At 58.3% G+C, this 22217-nt stretch overlaps 1 protein-coding gene across 1 annotated transcript in view; it reads left to right on the top strand.

The window, feature by feature from the left end:
- The window catches only part of LOC119099269 (histone-lysine N-methyltransferase SETD1A), a gene marked incomplete at its 3' end in the record, with an annotated part of 29199 nt that extends 7474 nt beyond the window's left edge, over positions 1 to 21725 (top strand). The window contains 2 exon segments of the mRNA XM_037222393.1: positions 15919 to 16046; positions 21168 to 21725. Of these exon segments, the coding sequence (XP_037078288.1) occupies positions 15932 to 16046; positions 21168 to 21725 (673 nt within the window).
- Positions 21726 to 22217: the final 492 nt, after the last annotated feature.

Genomic DNA, 22217 nt, shown 5'->3' with positions numbered 1-22217 from the left:
GGCCGAGGCCCGAGCGGAGGAGGAGGCCGACGCCCGAGTGGAGGAGGGGGCCGAGGCCCGAGCGGAGGCTGAGACCGAGGCCCGAACGGAGGTCGAGGCCGAAGCCCGAACGGAGGCGGACGCGAGGAGCTGAGGAGACGATGAGATGAGATTCGGGTGATGAGGATGATTCAGTGTGGGCGTGGCGGATGCGGCGAAATGTGCGAGGAAATCGCGGGGAACAGCGGCTGCTGTAAACAGCGAATGCCGATGCATCGTGACGGAAATGAGACGGGGATATAACTTGGGAGAGTTACTGTGACTGAGACTGAGACTGAGACTGAGACTGAGACTGGGGATGGAGCTGATATGGAGACTGGAACTGAGGCGGAGACGGAGAGCGGGCCAGTACACGAACCCCCTACAAGTCTACCGCCGGAGAAAACCTTGAATGGCCACACCTCAGCGGCCGGGATGGTTTATCGCCGGCTTTATGCCGGTCGAGCCATGCACACCCGATACCGCCACCATAAATTGCGGCCAGCAAGTTCCAAACCCTGCAAAGACGCGGCGATAAATTTTCGCTCGGGTTTCCTGGAAGATTTGACACGGTTCTCCTGGTGTCGAGTGTCACAGTGCGCGGCAGGGGGCGGGCGAGGGGGAGGGGGTGGAGTGACACCAGCGGAGCTGGCCGGCTGGCTGGCTGGGTGCGACTGGGTGCGACTGGGTACCTTTTCCGGACGTTCCGCTATGCCCCATCTCTGGGTAAGACGGTACAATAGTTAACAATAGAGCGGATACTGCACTGTCTTGACTGCACATAAAAACCTGGTGGAGGCAGGGCAAGTGCGACTGTAAGCGCTGAAAACGACCTCCTTAAAATGGGTGCAGTATACCTCCCCCGCCAAAAAATAAACTTCAGAAAAATGGGTGGGGGATGGGCACCCACCTCAGAAAATCCACTGTTACCTGGTTCCGCGATCGCTGTAGGGCTGAAACCCCTGCCAGTTCCAGCGACTGCAAATCCAGTATTGTGTTCATTTGCAAGGCCGTTAAAATGCACATGTATGCAGGGCGCATCGTGTTGAGTGTTAACAAGACGGAAAACCCCACAACCAAACTCAATAATCCCCTAGTACATTTTCGGAACAATCCCTCGGTAATGTCATCATGGTATGCCAAGGTCCCGTGACTTCTAGACATGGGGTGATTGCCTAGATTTACGGCCTGCATCCAGAACATGTCTGCTAACAATTGCGGTGAGAGGAATAAACCATCAGCATTGTGTCCCCGATGCGCTGTATGACCAACCGGACCTCAGGCATATGGAGATTTCCCGCTCTCTAAGCCAAAAAGCACATGCGATGTACTGTCGACGTCCTTACAATAACTTGTCCGCGCCATGAATAAATCCAGGCTCTGGAAGTTTTGCAAACAGCTGAACAAGTACTTGAGTGCTTTCGTTGCATAGACCTGTCTTACAAACGTCACTATTCAGCAGATAGCATGACATTGGACTTTTTGCCCAAAAATCGCGCCAGTGCAATGGAAGCATCTCGTGAATTTAACATTCGGAATACTGTGATAGCTTATCGTTGAAAAAGTGACTGCAGCATTGCAGGCCGGCCCCGGTCGGCTTATGCAAATGAACGTCACGTGAGCGTCACTTGTCTGCCAGAACAGGAGAGAGCTTCCAGCCATACCCAGGCGGCCTTTGTTTTTACATAAAACACATGTTTCGACACATATTGACTCCATCGCGGGGCGATTTTAAATGTAAATGCAGGCTGACCTCTCGCCAAGGCAAGCTTATGCCGTCTAACAATGTGATAGGCGTGGTATTTGTGAATTGCTCTTGCATCCCAGTGCTGCGCCCTAGCACTTCACGGTCACCTTGGGTTTTCCTTAAAACAAAGCATAAAGTGGGATTCCCGTGAGCTCACTTGCTGAATGTGTCCCCTTTTTGGAGCTATCCTAGAGCGTCAATGCCTAGCATTTGCTGGGAGATATGGCTTCACGGTGGAGATATTTTAGATATGTAGAAGAAGGTTTTGGCTCGTTCGCGTGTTGGAACGGCCACAAAACTTATCGCTTATAAATGGTCCAGTTTACCCTTTGTCCCAAGTGTAGCTTACAGAGTACGTTACTGTCGTGCAGCCTTCGACTACCTTCATTGATGTACTTCTGTTCGCTACATGTATTGTATTATTTCACTGAAGAACCTCCTAGCCGGCATCTTTGAGACCCTGACAGAGAAACGTGTTTACTTGACTCGTTTCCTGCGTTTTTCATCGTCGTTGACGACGTTAGTGCCGTAAAACGAAGATTGATTACGGTGACAGCTCGCGTGAGCGATCACCTCACCTATGTTTATTTTCCTTCCCGGCTCGCATTGTCCCTGAGTTGATGATCTTCCTCTGATTCAAAATGCCAACATCTGGTCCTATTTCCGTACGACGGTCGCAATAGAAGTCTCCCGCTAATCGGACGCGGGTGGCTCCGGCCGGCCGGCCTGCGTGCTCCTCGCGCCGCGCCGCCCGCTCGCGGCCGCATTAGTCGAGTCGAATCGGCGCGAACGTCGCGGGCTTCCGGCGTTTTTGTCGTCTGCCATTTGGCGGCGGCCCGGCCCAGTGACGTCAGCGGCTTGCAGGCTGCCGCCGGCTGGCCGGCCCGCTCGGGTCGCGCCGGTACCGTCCCGGGGTCCTGGGTCGGCACCCTCGGTTGGGGTCTGACCCCCGGCAGCAGGGTCACGCGTATTCTGGGGCCAGCCGGATCCAGACGGTGGTCTGCACGCGCCCCGCCCGCAGGGGCGCCGCCGCCCAGCCGTGGCAGGCTGCCGTCCAACGTACTCGGCGACGTTGCACCGGGCCGCGGGGCGCCGGGGCTCCTGGACGTTCAGTGCAGCGCCATGGGCGCGCTCGGGGCCAGGGCTCGCGCCTGCAGTGCGGGCTGCGGCCGATTCGGAAACCGTGGAAACATTGATGATGTCGCTACCGCTATTGATCGGTTCGGCAGACAATGCGGTGGCGGCGTGCCGTGGCGAGGGGCGGCCGCCGCCGCTGTCGCTGTCTGACGACCTCTGTTGCAGCGGCCCGTTCAATCGCCGCGATGGGGCGGGGGCAGCGCGCCTACGTGGAATGGAAACAAAGTGAGCCCCGCCGCACCAGATTGCCTTCGATAGCAATTAGGCGCCAGATCTGAGGCTCCGTTAACCATGCCTATCCGTTTAGGCGGCAGATAAAACGTGTCGGCTTTTCACGCTCGACTGAACAGTCATCTGTTCCAAGGCCTGACGTATTCATGTAATGGCCAACGGGCCGTTCTGATTGCGACCCGACAGTAAAGCCGCACAAGAGAAGCCTTTCCCCGCGCCCTTCCGCGTGGGAGCTATCCGTGGGCGCCAGAAAAGCGAACTAAGAATAAGCCTTTCACCGTTTGTATTAAATGAGAATAAGTAGAACTTCAAAATTAGATACAGGGCAGTGGCTGGGAACCTATCAGTTTCCACGCCCTCTTTCAACATCTGTTTGCCTTTTCAGATATGCTGCTGCCACAAAGGTTGGCAACTAAGTGGCCCAAACTTGGCAATATGCTGTCGCGATGGTCCCCCATCAAAGACGCCGGTTGAGCATCCCCTCACGGGCCCGCCCGGTAGCCTGCCTGGCACCTGGGAACGGGTGCCCTCGACGACCGGCGCCCGTCGGTCACACGCGTGCGGCACACAGAAATGGATCGGTGCATCTGCATATTAGGTCTGTTAGGATGGGGGATAGGCTGGGATTCAGGCCCAAATGCGGTTTTCCAATGGATCTTATGGGATCTTGGATTCATTTTAAATTCTTATTAAATAGTTCTTCTCCAGCCTGCTGTGAGATCGAAGAACTTTGTTATAATTTTTGCCAAACATTATGGAAAATTCAGGAACAAATTTTGCGCTGTCAAACTACCTTACGGTATGCTTTTTGGTAGAAGAAATTTAGAAAGCCAGTGTCCACTGAAGTGAAGCCCGGTCGAGCCGTCCCATTTGCAAAACGTAATCTTCATTTTGCCAGGAGGATGCTGATATTTCGCTCGCTTGATCACATTCAATATGGGCCTTAAGTGTTTTATGACTAATTCTTGGGATTTAAGGGCCATTCATAAAAGTACTTTGTGGTAAGAGGTGTGGAGGGGGTTTGAACGGTGCGTAACCGAAGCGTAACAAGGTGGAGAGGGGATGGATAGTGTAACGTTGGATCGGGACCATCTTTTGTTTTCACAAGCTACTTTTATGGTTGCTTTTTAAGCTGTCCCGAATGTAACCATTGCTTTGGGATCTGTCAGTAGCCCAATTTTCTCTATGAGCTAGGATATACCTTTTCTTTCGATGAGGGCCTCACTTCGGTCGGGATTTTTGTGTCAATTTTACTTGATAAACTAGTTATGTCCATGAATTTGTTTTTACATTTTTGCCGACGAATTTCCTGGGATCCGGGACCTGTTATATTTCGTGGAAGACAGATATCTTCCTGTCGGTATCAGAGATCCATTTGGTATTTGTCAAAAGACTGATTGACACGCTAGGATTCACCTGGCTCACCGTGATTCATCTGATCGGCCGGGACCCATCTGATCTGCTGGGATCCGGACCCACGTTTTGGTTGCGCACACCTGCCTGCCGCGAACGGAGCCAGCTCGGTGCCTGCTGCGCCGTCTCCTCGGCGCGGGAGCGGCCGCCGCCTCTGTGTGACATTATGAGCAGAATTACCCCGCAGGCCGAGCCGGGAGTAATTAACAGTCCATAATCATTCACAGTTGGCACCGGGCGGACAGATGGCTGCAATCAGAGCAGGACAAACTGTGCCCCGACGCTGATGTCACACCCGCGATCCTCGCGTTGTGTGACAAAGGAGAGACAGACCTCCGCTGCCGCGACGCATCCGGTGCTTCTTCACTCCAATCAGCATGTTTCTCCATCGCAGCCGCTGGGTTCGCGAAAAACGCGCGCATGACGGCGGCGCCCCGGGTCGGCTGTCGTCGCTGGTGCAGGCGGCGCCCACGTGCGGGGAGTGAGCGCCACCCCGGACCGGACGGCGGTCCGACTGCGGCGGCCGCAGCAGCAGCAGATGCCGTGGCCGGCGCGGGCCGCAGCAGGTGGCGGCCCTGCATCGGCTTTGTGTGCCGCCCTATGATGCTGCAGAATTCCTCTCGTAGCCTGGCGCTGGGTAAACCGTGATTATCGCGCTCGGAACAGACAGGCCATAGTCCATGCACTTTTTGTAATTAATGCATGAAATTTTCCGGCTAATGTTGAGGTGTCGATCAGTGTCGAGATACAGGTGTAATTAATGGTCCGTTTTTCGAATCCTCTTGCTCGGACGGGCGTTGCCGTGGCGTCTGCTCTCCGGCGCCAAAGATTCTAAGTCATTGCCGGACAAAGAGATCCAGAGTGACTCGGTAGAATTTGAATTATTGCAACGCCTCTATTGCCTTCAAACTTCTTATCTAGTGGAAAAAGCCGCTCCCAGTGGAGTGGACTAATGGCGGCATTGTCCGCCGCCGGCAGTCGAGTCGCCAGAAGAGAAATCCCTGATCATCGTGTTTGTTGCGAGAGCTCTTTGTGCCGGCTCCGGACAGGGCTGCGCCGGGTCAGGGCGAGGTGGGGTGCGCGCGCGCGAAAAACGGCCAAATAATGGCGGCCGGGCTGCAGCGTGTTTGACTTCGTGTTGGACATGGTGTCCGCACAGTTGAGTCAATAGCGCCCGGGCGGGTCGGGCCAGGCCGCGGCTCGGTGGCCTCCTCCGGTGGCCCGTGGTCGTGCGCGGAGCGGCTCCCGTGAGCTGTCTTCGAGGGCATCGTGCTGACCGGGAGAGCGGCGTGTGAGGGAGGATCGGGGAATGCGAGCTCCGGTGATGGCAGGCAGCTGCAGGCCGCTGAGCTACTGACGCTTGTCGGCGGATCGGAGCTGGCGGTGTCCGGCAGCAGGGCCAGTCCGGTCAGGCGGCGGCACCTGTCACCGGTCGCCGCCTGAGACCGGCACGGCGCCGAGTGCCGACAGGCCGGCGACAGTCCTGTGTCGGCCCCGACATACCCCCCCCCCCCCCAAGCCCCCACTCCCACCGCCGGCCTCTCCATGCCTCCGACAGTCCGCCACCGCTCGCCCCGGCCGGAGCTCCAGCGCAGGGTGCGCACACGGACCCAGGCCCGGCAGAGCGTGAAGCCCGCTCCCTCGTGCCCACATCGGGAGAAGTGTCGTCACCTCGCCACCCATTGGGCTGCTCTCGAGCCTTTTTGTCCGGGGCCTTGTGCAACGGCTATCGCACATGTGTGACACTTCTTGCTTTCTTCTATCATCAGCTCGCAGTCAAAAAGCTGGAACGTGAGGCAATGCGTGTCGTTGGTAGGAAACGGTGAAACCGCTTCTGGCCCGCATAAATCAATTAAGACTGACCTCTCAGGCTTTATCGGACATAACGGTTTGAATGTTGGTGGCGTGCCGTTTTTGCGCGAGCATTTGGGGTGCGAGGCGGTCTGAAGCGGCCAGCCCCGGTCGGGCACCGCCAGACCGAGAGAGCCTCTCGCCGCTCGCGTTTGGTCGTTCATCAGCACGTCTCGGGCGGGCGAGCACTAACGGTACGGCGACCGGGGTTGACGCTGCTATGGGCATTAATGTCTCGACCTCCACGGCGGGACATGCGCTGAACTTGTGCACCGTCTTCTGAACCGGACACTACCGGCCTGTGTATTGCGTCATCGAGCGCAGTGCGAGCTCTTCGTTTTTGTGTCGCGAAACGCCTATGGATTAGTGTGACGTCTGCCCGCGCTCCCTCGTGTCCAGGCGTCGGGTGTGTGCCGCTCGCTTGGGTACCCACGGTCGGACAGTGGGTCACACGGTCCGGGCCGCGGCTGGGGCGGCGCAGGGTCGCGCTCTGATGTTGCCCCGCCGGCGACCGAGCGCCGCGGCTCTCCTGATCACAAGTTGTGGCGCATGACACCGACAGCGGCCCGCCCGCAGGACGTGCGCTGGGTTTGTCGCCGCCGACGCCGCGGCGAGAGGCCGGCGCAGCGCCCTGGAAAGTGCCGCGGCCGCGCCGGCAAAAAGCGCCGCTTTCGCCGCAATGCGCCGTTTTTGCCGACATTCTCCGGGCTGTTTCTGTTGATTGGCGAGTTGTGATTGAGTCTGATCGAGCGTGCAGGTCTGGGAGCGTGAAATGGATCAGGCCGACCCCCGCCGCGCGGGCCTGGCCGCGGCCGGTGAGAGCGAGGAGGCCGGGGAACGGGAGGGGGTGGGAGGGCCGCTGGACGTGATCAGCGCAGATGGCGGACGGTGGACTCCCCGGTCCGGTTTTTCTTCAGCCGTCGCCGGTGTGCCTCCAGTCATGACGATCTTCAGATACGCCCGCGACCTTTTTGCCACGCGGAGGTGCTAATTCTCTCACTAACGCGCCAAGTCGGATGTTCTGAGAAAACGGATGCCACGTTTTTGCAGGCGTGGTGAAGCCGTTCGAGCTCGGCGGCGGGCTGCAGCGACTCCTTCCAGGGCGGCGCCTCTTGCTGTCAGTCCACGCGGCCGTGGGTTTTTTGTGCGGCTCAGGCCGGGCGGATCAGGAAAAACTGCACGGTTTCCTGACCTGACCCAATCGCGACGGTATTAATTGGAGCCGGTTTCAGGATTTAGCCGTCCGGTTGAGACGCGCCGCTTCTTGTCGTTCGTGCGCCGTTTTTGCCGGCACTGTCCTCGTCAGGCGGCGTGTGATTTTGATCGGTTGGTTTGGCGGGAAACACGCCTGGCCGGTCCGAGCGCCGGGCTGGGGACCGCTTCGCCAGAGGTCCGAACTCAGCTGTCGCCTGGACCGATCCCGCGGCTTGTCTGGGAAGACAGGGACCGAGCTATGTCCCAACGGCTGACCGATCCCGCCGCTTGTCTGGGGAGACAGGGACCGAGCTATGTCCCGACGGCTGACGGCGCGTTCAGCGCGGCAGGGACACTGGCCAGCACAACAGGGACGCTGGCCAGCACTCCAGGAGTAGTGGCCGGCACAACAGGAGCGGTGCCCAGCACAACAGGAGCGGCTCCTCGGCCCGGACCGGCAGCGCCCTCGCCCCATTAAACGGGCCCACGCCTGCAAGCGTGACCGGCGTGGGCTAACTGCATCTCTGGTTGATAGAGTTTTAGACGCGGGAGGCCAATTTAATGGTACAAATGGTAACAATATTCGGCGGTGGGAATTTATGGGTGTGTGTTGGGTTTGTTTGTGGCGGCCCGGCGTGGACGGCTCGACCCACGTTGGCGGCCGACCGCCTCCTCGGGTAGCTCCGGGGTCATCCATTAAGCGGCACGGCAAACGGATGGCCTGTTTATGCGAGTGGAAATCCTTGGCGAGACAAAGGGAGCACTGGGTGCTGGGAAACCAGAGGAATTCTGCAGACAGCGTGCATAATTCTTCATTAGGTTCACGTCCTCGGCGACGTGGCGTGCCGCGGAGACGCCATTTCTCCTAGGTGACAAGCTATTCGTTATCTCTGCGCCTCAGTTTTAAACAATCCTGCAGACTTTAAGGCATGTAGGCCACAAATCATTCTGGTTTTACAATATATTTCGCCTGTCCTTGGTGCGGACTTCTGCTGAGTTTATGGCGCACTCACCGCGCTCTGTTTCATCGCGTCCACAAGCATGCAGAATTGTCAGTGAAATTTTAAACCCGACCCTCGCGTCCAGCTGCCATATTAAACCAGCCGGCCGCCTGTTGTTCTGCTGTAAAATAGGGCCGTATGCAAATGCAATGAGAACGGCAGAAACTATGGATGCAGCGCACCTCTGTTCTGTTTCGAAGCGTATCGGCTCCGTGCCATTGTTTTGCGAGCAAGCGTTCGTGGCTCATCTGATGTCAAAAGGAAAACCTATCAAAACCCGAGTTACTCGGATCGGGCTTTTTAATTGTTCACCGAAATGAATGCATGCTCATTTGTGTGGTACGCCGCGGCATTCAACGGGGAGTAATTTACGGCATCGGGCGCCGGCCGTGCGGCCTCATCTGGCCCGCTTTTGTCTGCGCGTGTGAAATGAGCGTCAAACGCCACTAGCCATTGTCTTCATTGCCACCCAGCTGCGGAAACAAAGCTGAGCGCCCGGTGTGGCGCGGCCGGCGCTGGCACCGACAGCGGTGGCCGGCGCTGGCGCCAGCAGCGGCGGCCGGCGGCTGGCGCTGGCGCCGACAGCGGTTGCCGGCGGCTCCGCGGTCCCGGCGCCTACACACGGCCGTCATGTCACGGCCGCAGATAGGCTGAGCTGTCGGACCGGGTTCGCGCCGAATTTATGGCGCGCACGGGAGCAGGACGAATAACGACGCGGGCGTAAACACGACTTGGGGCGCGGCGAATAAGGTCGTGTCTTTGACAGTGGGCACTGGTGCGGGCCGGCAGACCGTGGACGGCTCTTCCCTCGCTGCATCCTGCAGATTGGGTGAGGGCGAACTGCGGCCATCGTCGCCTTGTCTGCCGGAACCGGGCGTCAGGGTCTGATCACCGGAGCAGCCGGCGCCCATCCCCCTTCCCCCACACCCCTGTCCTGCTCGCCGGCTCAGGCATTGGCTGCTTCAGCCAGCCCGCTGCCGACAAATGACGCCGGGGAGACGAATGCGTGCCCGGCGGCGGTCGTGTGTGTCGTCTCGCGCCGTAGCCGAGCGCCAGGTCTGCGCTCGCCCGGCCAGCGAGACCGGGCGAGGGGTGGAGCGGGCGGCGGGTCACCGGGCCGCCGCTGGCGTCGGCGTCGGCGGGGCACGTGGCCCGCCTGATCCGCCCCTCTCCTGCGGTCTCGTCACCTTGCGAGCGCCACGCCTTCGTGGAGAGCTCTTTGGACCGGTGTCTTTGTGAGGTGAATGGTGGGCCTTTCCGTGCCGATCTGGGGCTGGTGGGAGGGGCGACGGGCGTGTGTGGGAGTCGTGGGACGGTCTCCGGAGGCGCGCCGCTTCCGAGACTACGGCCTGCGCTGCGTCCTGGCCGTGCTGATGTCCCTGCGCTCCTTGTGAGCAGCTGATAACACAGGACAACCGTCCCTCAAATCGGACCGGGCTGTGTTCATGGCCGACCTTTGAGTGTGTGACTGCGTCGCCGAACCCCGCTCGGTTCGCGGAGCTCCGCTCGGTTCGCGGGGCTCCGCTCAGATTGTCGGGTTCCGCTCGGCTCTCGGGGTTCCGCTCGGTTCGCGGGGTTCCGTGCGGTTCCGGATGGTCCTGCAGCGCGCGGTTGGGCGGTTTTTGAGCGGCGGTCTCCCCCGGCACGCCGTCTTTGGCACGCGTCCTGCGCCGTGACAGTCACAACTCACTGGCCCGGTGACCAAGTTTTCTTGATGATGACAAACGCTTGTTGTTGAGACGTTCTGCCCGATAGTTTGATCAGTGTGCCGCAGTATATCCACCCGATCCTGCTGACCTGCCATTCAGAACCGCCCCGTTGGCCACCGTCGACCCTGTCTTTGACCGATGACCCACCACCGCCACGGCCGACTCGCCGCCGGTCCACCGCCGCCGAAACATGGGGTCCTGTCGCGCCGACCCGAGGCCGGGAGTCCACGGTCACCCTTCAGCGCCACCCTTTCACCGGCAGCCGTCTGCGTCCCGGGACTGCCCCGATGTCCGGTCAGACAGCGACTCCAGGGGCGGGGCCCGGTGGTGTCCTACGGCGGCCAGGTGTGCGCCGCTGGTGGGACTAAGCTCGGTATGTGCTATGTGACACGCGTTGTAGTGCAATGGTGTGTTGCACATGTTGTTCCGATGCCTTCAAGCAGCCTGCGCGGGAAATACCGCATCGACCTGATTCTGCTCGAATTGTGTGAGAGCAGGACCAATCAGTAGTATCGTGTTCATTCATCTGCCTTACCTGCCAAAAGCATCAAGGATGATTTTGGTGCTGAAGATTTTGCTGAAGATGCTACGAGGTATACCTATATCGATTGCTTACTGACTGGTCTTCAGTATATTTGCGGAACGATGTGAATGACATGGCTTTTGGTGCATGCACGAACTAGCCTGTGAACAATTTGCTCATAGGACTAAGCCATCAATGGCAGGTTAAGCCATCATTTGTCCATAGCAAATCGGCATGTGAAGCGATATGCCATAGAAGCTAAACAAATCATAAATAATGTAGTAAAGCATCCGTAAATTGTCACTTGTAAATATGGTTGAGATTTGTCTGATGTTCGTTTTGCTCTTGTGTTCCTTTCGTAGAACAATTTTCGCTATCGTGTATGTCAGTTGAATGGTTGGGTTAGCTTGCCGTTCTCCAGCGGTAAGACCACGCCCCTGCTAGTTTGGCGATCTGCATATGCATCGGTAGGTTACTGATATCTACTAGTCTGAGATCATTTGTCTCCCAAGGTTATCTAGCCAGCAACGTTCTCTCGAAGTATTTGCTCGATGGCCCCGAAAGATTCTCAACGCAGTTTTTCCGTGTTCAGCCGACCGTGAGACTTAATCCGGCCGAAAACACTGACCGCGAATAGCTCACCGGAGGACATCTGGTGACCATGAGCAGAAAGTGCCTTATCATCGCGATAACGCAAACTTTGTGGGAGCATACTCTTTGCCTAGCTGCAAGACAGCTTTATTTGCAAACCTGAGGGAGGTCTGCCATCGACATCTTTCGATTTGTTGATATTCAGTGTCGTCTACCCAGAGAACATTTGCAACCAGCCACCTGATTATTTTCACAGTCGTCCACTTTGTTCAACATCACCTCTTCGAGCGGTCGGATGCAATGCGCTATAATCATTTTCCATCCCCTTCGGAAGGATACAAAGGCTTCAACCACGCTGTCTTTCTTGTCGCGACTGTCGTCTTGTGGTTCTTTCCGACGCTCGTTTTAGCTGTAATTGACACTGCCACGGTTTTCTTGAGTGAGGAGAAGTATTTGTAATGGAATACAGCACAACAATGCACGTGACATTATATTTTGTTCCAACCCTTCTGGTTTTGGTTGACTCAGCGACAACCGCCCAAGCATGGCAGCCCAGCGGTCAGTCCGCCAGTTCGCGGCCCCTAGGTTCACGCCGTGCGCCCCTTCACCCTACCTGTTGACCTATCAGCGGGGAGGTGCCTTCCGCGCGCAGGCGCTGCACTCGCCAGAAGTCGGCGTCTGTCCGAGGAATTCGGGTGATAACGGGCGGAGCGGGCGATAAAGGCGGACAGATGCGCTGCAATCGGCGCAGTAGAGGGTCTGCCGGCGCCGGTGCGATAACCGCCGCGCCTCACCGAGCCGCGCTGGCGACGCCCGGCGGCTCGGCGTGCTGGGAGGCACTCCGGCCCAGGTGGTCGGGACGCCTCTGGGGGGGAGGGAGAGGTCGGGACGAGCGTTGTCGTAGGTCGTAGGGGTGAGCGAAAGGCGGGGTCGCGCCACGACTGAGATTGCGTGTCTGCCACGTGCTGGAACTGCGTCCGAGCACTGCTGTGTTTCGACACTGCCTGCTGACAGCTGACCGTCGATTGGCGCTGACAATCGACACGCGTGGCCGTTCCCGTCGTTCGCGTTATCAATGGCCGGCCGTGACGCGGCCGTCAGCCTGAGCTCCGAGCTCTGCGCTCTGGCATTGCTGTAGCGGAGCAGCTGCGGCGCTCCGCTCGGTCCGCCGCCGGCTGCGCGCCGGGCCTGCCGCGCGGACCGGCGGTGGTCCCGGGAGCCGCTGGTCGGCCCGTCACCTCGGCCAGCGGGCCGTGGCGCGGCAGGGCGCGCAGCTCCCGTCGGGCCCGGCCGGCCCGACCGGTCCTCGCCGCCCGCCCAACTAATGGTGCCCGTCGCCGCTGCCTGCTCGGCCGTCTTAATGGCGGTATGTAAATAATCCATTGCATCATGGGGTGGGCATTTTAGTAACAAAGCCGGTGTTTTTGGAGGCATCCATCAGCGTGCCGGGATGGGAGGACGGGGGGGGGGGGGGCGGTGGGCTTTCAGTGAGCGGGGGGGGGGGAGGGGGGTTGACGGCTGTTTTGTGACCGCTGGACGGGGGTAGCGTCACGTCTGTTTCTCTGGGAGCATGAGCAGGTCACACGGCCGCAGGATTTGCTGACCCGCTTTGACCGCAAGCCGCCGCGAATGTGCCGGTTTGCCTTAGAAGTGGCACGGCAGCAATGCATGCGTTCGTCGCTGTGCAGTGTGTAGTACAACTTCGACCTCCACGTTGTCCTCGACTCTCTGTACGCTTCACCTCACCTCTGGCCGGCCCTGCCCGGGCCTCCGGCCGTGCCCGGGTCATTCTCACCAGAGGCCGGCCTGCCGGGCCCCGCGGCGGCGGCTGCCGCTCACGCGACCCGGCGGCTGCCGCGCCGGCAGACGCGGCCGGCCTCTGCAGTGGCCTTTTTCTGTAAACGGCCAACCATTCATCATGGCTGGAGTAATAAGCGACGCCGGTCGGCCGCAGGCCGTGGCCCTGATGCGCGGCTGGCGCGCGTGCTCGGCCGCCGGCCGGCCGGCCGCGCAGCGTCCGACGAGGCGTCGCTGGCTGAGGCGCCGCGCCCCCGGCTGCGCAGCGCCCGACGAGGCGCCGCTGGCTGAGGCGCAGCGTCCCCGGCCGAGCCGCGCCCGACTAGGCGCCGCTGGCCGAGGCGCCGCTGGCCGAGGCGTCGACGGGCGAGCCGTCTTAGACGGGATCGGCTTACGGCCCCCGCGACACATGGAATAGTTGACGAGTTTCCGACAATCCAGCCGCGTGTCGCCGCTCCGTTTGATGCCAACATAAACCCTTTTACACTGTGGGAAGGAGCTCGCATTCGGCATCTGGCATTCCTTCCATTCCCGGCGGAGCCTGACGGCTCCGATATGAAACACCTCAGGTTTTTGTCGAATTCCACCGCGGCGATTTCCCAAGATCTGTACCGTGATAAAGCAAAACGCCTTATTCCCGCACGAAGCGGAGAAAAGACAACTCATCATTGGATGTGGCCTGGGCCGCTCTCAAAGATGGATGGTACAAAATAATAGAAAATAAATGGACAAGATAGCGATTATTTAGAATTGAAGTTAGTTTAGGCGGTCGATATTTTGTGAAGATTTCCCGATTCATCGGGATTGAATGAGGGTATTTAGAGGGATGGGAGAAAGAGGCAGGTCCAGAGGCGACGGTGACATGGTTGGAGACGGACGGCGAGTCGGCAGGTAGAAGCGATGATTAATGGGCGACGCCGGCAGCCGTCCTTTAGTCGGTCCGCTGCGCGCCGCCACCTCGCCCTCGGTCTGCGCCCGCAGTCTCGGTCTCGGTCTCGATTTCGGTTTCGGTCTCGGTCCGCTGTGCGCCGCCGCCTCGCCCTCAGTCTGCGCCTTCAGTCTCGGTCTCGGTTTCGGTCTCGGTTTCTGTCTCGGTCCGCTGCGCGCCGCCGCCTCGCCCTCGGTCTGCGCCCTCAGTCTCGGTCTCGGTCTCAGTCTTGGTTTTGACCTCGGTCTCGGTCTCGGTCTCGGTCTCGGTCTCGGTCTCGGTCTCGGTCTCGGTCCGCTGCGTGCCGCCGCCTCGCCCTCAGTCTGCGCCTTCAGTCTCGGTCTCGGTATCAGTCTTGGTTTTGGTCTCGGTCTCGGTCTCGGTCTCGGTCTCGGTCTCGATCTTGGTCTCGGTCTTGGTCTCGGTTTCGGTTTCGGTCTCGGTCTCGGTCTCGGTCTCGGTCTCGGTCTCGGTCTCGGTCTCGGTCTCGGTCTCGGTCTCGGTCTCGGTCTCGGTCTCGGTCTCGGTCTCGGTCTCGGTCTCGGTCCTCGGCTCGCTGTCCGGGCAGCAGGGGCAGTCCCATCCGAGCACCGTCAGCGGCCGTTCCCAGGCGGCCGGTGTCGGACCGTGTGTACCTGGTTACGCGCCGCTCTCCACCAGCTGCCAGCCAGCCCGCAATGGCAATGCGCGGCCGGCGCCATTACAGGCATGACATGCTGAATTTTCTCATAGAAAAGGCTCCCCACTCCTTCCTCGGTCTCGTCATGTTCCGTTTCCTTTTATTCTGCCAACCCTTTCGCCCGCCTCCGGAGCGCTGGGAGAATAATCGGACCCACGGGCCGTGCGGACGCCGCTGCACGCGCATTGTCGCTTTTTTCTCTCCAATTCACACGCAAAAAATCGGCATCAGTGATAATGTCAAAGAAATGCATAAAAAACTTGAACTTTTTCGCCCAGCTGGCAACCCTTTTGCTGGAGAGGACGTGGGGCTCATCTCCCAGAGGCCTCGGCGCCGTTAATGATTCTGCATTTTTGATGACTGAAGGGGTGTGGAGAGGGGAGGGAAGCGTGAACGTTCCCCCGGGGCCCTCCCAGACGTGTGCCCCGCCGGGTCGTGGACGGGAGGAAGGGGAGGGGGGACTGATGCGAATTGTGCAAATGTGCGAGCTGCCTGGTGATATGGGACACAACGATAAACGCGATCGCTCCGACTTGTAGGAGTATGTGTGATCCTTGAGCATGGATTTTTATATTGTATTATTGTCCGTTTCTTCTCTTCCCCTCAGTGGAAATGCTTATTTAGTTTTCTTCGTAGATTGGTATTGATGTGACTCTTAGGCAATACAAATATATCAGCATCATATAGTAAACAAACTTCATTCATCAAGCCGTGTTGACACGACAATTAATCGTTAAGCACCCCGGATCAAGTTTCTCACGGTGGCAACCTCTGGGAATGGCGATATACGCCGCATCACGGGTGCATGATTTACGTCCGCCCCGACTGGCATGTCAGAAAATCGGCTGCCTGTGGGGCGTCCGTGTGCATAACATAACGGTAGTGGCTGTACACAGCCGCGCCTGTCGGCTCCGAGCCGTGAATGTAACTAGTGGTGGTGTCGGATGCACTCAGCCGTGCATGGGCTCACGGCAACGGAGAGCGGTGACCGGGGCCACCACCGGCCGCGCGCGCCGTGCCGTGCCGTGCCGTGCCGTGCCGTGCCGTGCCGTGCCGTGCCGTGCTGCGCCGTTCAGCTGATGTTCTCGTCCGTGGGCAGGTCCGGCGGCGAGATGACGTCCATACCAGACCTGACCGGCCGCCCCGCCTTCAAGCTGGACATGATCTGCCAGAAGCTTCAGCAGGACACCGGCGCCGAGAGCTCGGAGCTGGGCATCGCCAGCTCAGGTCAGTGGGGCGACACACCGGCGGGCGCACACACGCGCGCGCACACACACACACACACACACACACACACACACACACACACACACACACACACACACACACACACACACACACACACACACACACACACACACGCACGCACGCACGCACGCACGCACGCACGCACGCACGCACGCACGCACGCACGCACGCACGCACGCACGCACGCACGAACGCACGCACGCACGTACACACACATACACCAGCCATCCTCCTCCATGTTTCAAACTGGTGTTGCCAGGCAATGTCACACGCTACCAGGAACTGTTTTGACAAAAATATGACCGAAGCCGATTTTGCAGTATTAGCTGTGTTTGGCCTTCAGAAATATTGCTCAAGATATGAAACTACTCACCGGGTTACGCAAACAAGGATCCTGTTATGATGTTTTCATAAAACCGGCGGAAAAGGACATGGATGACACATGAGTTCTGTGGTCGTCTGTTGCTAATTCTGGCGAGCGTTCGGCATGTTATGGGATAGCTTGGGGGTTTATGGCTGAGATAGAAATCCTTTCCAAGCGTTGAGGGTCGCTAGCTGATTGTCTCAGATTTCGCTTGGGCTCTGTCGCGGGCTTCTATTGGACGGCAGCTGGCAAATGCAAGCAGGTAAACCCAAACTCTAGCCAAACAAAAACAATTTGTAAGGCCGTGTGGAGTGCCGTCCGCAAACACCTGGACATCATAAAGTCATGCCATTGGTTATCAGTCCACGCACATCGGTTCGATATAACCATATCGGTTGTGCATTAATTATGTGTTTATATACCGCAGCTGACATATACTAGATCAAGCCGTCTTTTTTTCGACTTCCCATAGAATCGTATTGCTGATTGTAATGCGCACGGCAGCGTGAAAATGGCACTACCGCCGACATAACTTTGAAGGAAGCTCCTTTGGCGCGAGATTGACCGGATGAATTCGGCAGTGTACGCAGACATTGTAAGTTTTTTCGCGTGGTGGATGGTACCGGTGCCCGGAGTGCAAACTGTTTTATCCGATCCGCCTCTGAGGCAGGCCAGATCCGCCTCTGAGGCAGGCCAGATCCGCCTCTGAGGCAGGCCAGATCCGCCTCTGAGGCAGGCCAGATCCGCCTCTGAGGCAGGCCAGATCCGCCTCTGAGGCAGGCCAGATCCGCCTCTGAGGCAGGCCAGATCTAGCCTCTGAGGCAGGCCAGATCCGCCTCTGAGGCAGGCCAGATCCGCCTCGGAGGCAGGCCAAGCCCTCTCAAAAGTCAGCAACACCTGAGAAAGGTGCTTTCAGAAGCGCCGAAGTAGTGAATGTCAGCAGTGACCTTTTTCCTCAAGGTTGGACTAAATTTCCGGATGGGCTCACGTTTCTCTCTCGCGGCGCCCGAATGACGTCAGACGGGACGAAAATGTAATGTTTGATTAAGTGTAATGAGAATGCCACTTCCCACTCCGCTCAAACGCGGCTACCTCTAAAACTGAGTAACTTCTGGGCGGCTTGCGCTGCGCACCGAGGCTCATGTCGTGCTGCATGCTTACAAAAGGGCTGCGGACGGGCCTGTCGCCAGGCCCAGCGCCGACGGCTGTGTAAACGGGCCTTCTGACAACTGTCTCCGCCAGTGCATAGCGCAGGACCACCAGTGTCGGCCTCTGTCATATGTCAGCTCTCGGGCCTTCCAGATGATGCAAGACATCCACGCCTCCAACTCCCACCCGGACCACGCGGACACACTGACGCTTCCGTACCTCTGTCATGCGTGTACACGCTGACGCTTCTGTACCTCTGCCATGCGTGTACACACTGACACATTTATCTTCTGTACCTCTGTCATGTGTGTACACGCTGACGCTTCTGTACCTCTGTCATGCGTGTACACACTGACACTTTTATCTTCTGTACCTCTGTCATGTGTGTACACGCTGACGCTTCTGTACCTCTGTCATGCGTGTACACACTGACACTTTTATCTTCTGTACCTCTGTCATGTGTGTACACGCTGACGCTTCTGTACCTCTGTCATGTGTGTATACACTGACGCTTCAATGCCTCTGTCATATGTAATGCTGTGATGAGAACTGTTTGTGGCCGCGAGAGGAGAGAACTCAGAGAAGCTCATGGAGTAAAGAGACCGAAAAGAGCGTCTGTCAGTGGCGAAATGTTCCAATTATGCCAATTTTGATGATGATTTGTGCAGTCGTTGCGGCTCCTGCCACACCGCGTTCTCCCCGCATATTTAACTGTAGATGTCATGGGGGCACATACAGAAGTGCAAGCAGGACTTTTTATGTGGAGTCGGTATCAACACTGCCATCGTCTCCTATACACCGTAATCGGAAATATGTTAGCTTGTACGTACTCAATTAGTGGATCATGATCAATACGATTGTGTACGGGTTTAGCCGTAACGGCAAACATGGTTAATGTGACTGCTAAGTGGAGTAAAGGCATAACGGTATGGAAACTTAAACAATCGGGGAAGTTAAAGTGCTCATAATCTTTGGATGCTGGAAATGTGTATTTGTGTGAATATTACCGTGGTGTGTATGCTACCAAATCGGTGCCAACTTGTTTGACGTTTGTGTTTTAGTGGTCAGATCAGATCACATGTGGTTGGATGTTGACGTATCTTTGAACCTTGCTGGGGATGCCGGCTATTGTACAATTCGATGAAATTTTGTTGTTTTTTCTTCAGGGCGCAGAACCGAGTATTCCCTCGTTTTTTCCATAATGTACTTATTTCAAACCAGAGTCCAAATAATACACACACACACATATATATATATATATATATATATATATATATATATATATATATATATATAGCTACGAATGACGGGTGCGGAGACAGACTGCCGGGGCCCCCTTGGCTGTGCCTCTGACTGCATATCAGGAGACATCTTTGCCTGGTCCCCGACGTTCAGGTGATCAAATTACCAACCCGTCATCAATGTGTTCAGTGTATCGATGCTTAGAGACGCTTAACTGGGCCAATTCACGACATGAGCACCGGCGTACGCCCATTGACGCCTGCGAGGCTGTGTGCCCCTGCTGTGCTGGTTGAGACGTCAGACCACCCCCGGCCAACCGGTCACTCCCAGTTGACCCCAGAGGAGGGGGGTGGCTGTGTGGCGGTCCCGCTCGGGTCCGGCCGCCGCTGGTAAACAAACCCGCCGACGTCGCGCCCGCTCCCCGGTGACTCGCTTTTTACGCGTTTCCGGTGAGCGCCGCGTGTCACGCGCCCGCCGCGTTGCAAATAAAGCAAACCGTGATTTGGCCTTGTTGGGCTGCGAATGTCGGTAAGGTATTGACGACAATTAGTGAGGAGAGAGATGGGTGAGGTGAGTAAAACAGGGTTGTGGATGCATTCTGCTATGCTAGCAGCTAGGTACTGTTTAGCACAAATATTGGATAGTTTTTAAATTCTTTATAACATTTTGCATTTGCACGTAAAATGTGAGTGTTCGTTTTGCTTACATCAGCTTGCACGGCATGCATAATTTATGTTGGACCGTTAACGAGTGTTTGTTCTTGGCTGTTCATGTTTCATCTCCAAACGAAGGTTCCCTGCATGTTCTGGGGTCAAACTCCATGACCGGAGTTTGCAGGCGTTCCAAGCTTCGATGTAAACAGTGAAGCGCATGCACTATGAACGGCACGCCACGCTGGTTTTATCACCTTTTCGTGCTTTATCGCTCAATTACGTTGTTTCGATATAGGCTTGGATGGCTTAAACCAGCCAACTGGTTTGGAAATCAGATTATATTCCACGAAATAATGCGTCCTCGGCATTGCAGTTTTTGCCTCTTTACGGCTCAAAGCAGGACGCCTGATGAGCGAAGCTGCGCAGGAAATGAGAAATGTCGGTTCCAGGAAAGTAACCGATACCAAATAACTTAATGATAACGCTGTATCTAAAATGGCCTTTTCACGACGCCTATAAGGAGCAATGAACAGCGGCATTGTAATCTTCCGAATGGAAAATTGGAAGGGAGGACAACAGCTGTTGGAACTTATGATGAGCCTCAAACAAGATACTGAAAGCACCCATGCGTGATTTAGACCCAGCTAACACTAAAATTAGAGGCTATATGGAATGCTTATGACATGAATGATCATAGTGTAACGGTCGCATCCCTTGACCTTCTCGCGCCGCCCCGCCACGGAAGCCACAGTCTGGGAGACGGCCCCACAAATATCGCTAACGTCCAGCCTGGCGTGCAGGGCGCCATCCGACGTCGGACGTGTGACGCTTAACATGGCGCGAAGTAGGCCAACGCACGTCACATCTGCGACCTGACGTCCGTGTTTGACACGGCGAGGATGTCTCGGGTGTGACGCGGCGTGAACGTGCAACGTCTGACGCCTGACATCTGAGCAGGCGTGAGCGCGTGGCGACCTCCGTCTGCGCTCGGTGTCCTCTGAGCGGTGCGCTCTGATCGGTACCCTCTGAGAAGTGCCCTCTGAGCGGTGTCCTCTGAGCGGTGTCCTCTGAGCAGTGCCCTCTGAGCGGTGTCCTCTGAGCGGTGCCCTCTGAGCGGTGCCCTCGGCGTCTCGGCGCAGGGTGAGAGGCCGGCGCCGGTGCGGCGCCGCCCGCCGCTCTGATTAATGCCCTGCAGAGCCAGCCGCGGCTGTGTCAGCGGCCCATTGTCTCGCCGCGGCCGCCGGGGGACCGGGCGGCGGCGGCGGCGGCGGCCCGGCGCTGCAGAGCGTCGCGATGACAGGCGCGCTGGTGACGGACGCGGCGCGGCGGCCGGCTCGGCGTCAGCGCCGCGGCCCGTCCGATGACCGACACCGACCGGCCGCCCTCGCCGGCACCGGTGCACCGACACAGCCCGTCACTGCATCGCAGACGAAAGCGTTCCGCCGCTGGGCGGGCGCCCCCACTGACACCGCTCACCACCCACCGGCTGCAGCTCGCCGGCCAGCCCCTGCAAACACGCACACGTGCTGCCGTACCGGGAACGCAATCCGAGTGGATCTCATGGGACTGCTGGCGTCAGCGTGGTCAGGCTCATGACCTGCGCCGATCGAGACGCTGTGCCGGCCGACGGTTCCGACGCGCCTGTGTGTGTCGTGTCCCCGCTGGCTGCTGACCGACGCCGTTCGCCGCCAGGAGAGCCAGCCGGCAACGGCCACGGCGGCTCGGAACCGGACGAGGAGCCGCCGCCGGCCGAGGACGAGGAGGCCGACGAGGACGAGGAGGAGGACGAGCGCACCGAGAGTCGCCCCGGCGAGAGCGACAGCGACACGCTCGACTGGCGCGACGGCGGCGACGATGCCAGCTGCCCTTGGTCGGCGTCCGTCGGCCCGCCTGCCGGCCGGCCGCCAGCCGCTGACTCGGCGCGTCGCAACAAGCGCAAGAACTTCGAGCCGCGCGCCATCGTGTACCAGTACGCGGCGCCGAGCGGCGGCGCTCCGCGCGACTCAGCCGACTCGGCCGGCAGCGAGTCGGACGAGCAGGCGCTCGATCTGACCGACGCGCGGCCGGCGGCGGAGGCGGCGGCGCCCATGGATCTGACGGTGCGCACGCCTACCCAGATCAACAGCGCCCTGCCGCGTCGACCGGCCGCCGTCGACCCCTCAGAGATGAAGCGCTACGCTGAAAACACCATGCGCGAGCTGCTCGGCATCTACGGCTTTCCCGAGTCGAGTGAGACGCACCCTGGCCCAGGTGAGCGCTGCCCCGGCCGGCCGCCGCAGCTGGTCCGGCGTCGGACCGGCGGGAATGGGCTGCAACTCCCCTCCCCCTCGTCCGGCCGCCGCCGCTCCAGTTCCATGAGCGGGCTCCGCGCGCACAAAAACCCGGTGCGCTGTTTTCGTTCGCGTCGTGCACGAGGCCGGGTCTGGACCGGTGTTCGGTGCAGGCCGCCAGAGCCATTACGGCACGACACGAGCGGCCCGGGCCTCGCCTCACCCACTCTGGCGCGGCCGGACTGATTTGGCGATCGCAGAAAAACGCACACTTGTGCCCCGCGCTGCAGATCGGAGAGGCGGCCACGTGTCAGGATTTCGATCCGAGTAAATTGATGTAATTAGTTTAATCAGGGGCCGGAGTCGCCTGTGTCGGGATAATTGGGCGTTCGGCATGCTTTTCTTGTCGACTAAATTACACTGAGTGACGTACCGAATGTTGCGCCATGGCCTGAATAGGTCCGCAGTTGTT

This window comes from Pollicipes pollicipes, unplaced genomic scaffold (genome assembly GCF_011947565.3).
Source record: "Pollicipes pollicipes isolate AB1234 unplaced genomic scaffold, Ppol_2.1 Scaffold_4740;HRSCAF=5597_pilon_pilon_pilon, whole genome shotgun sequence".
Classification (NCBI taxonomy): domain Eukaryota; kingdom Metazoa; phylum Arthropoda; class Thecostraca; order Pollicipedomorpha; family Pollicipedidae; genus Pollicipes; species Pollicipes pollicipes.
This window is presented reverse-complemented; position numbering and strand designations above follow the sequence as displayed.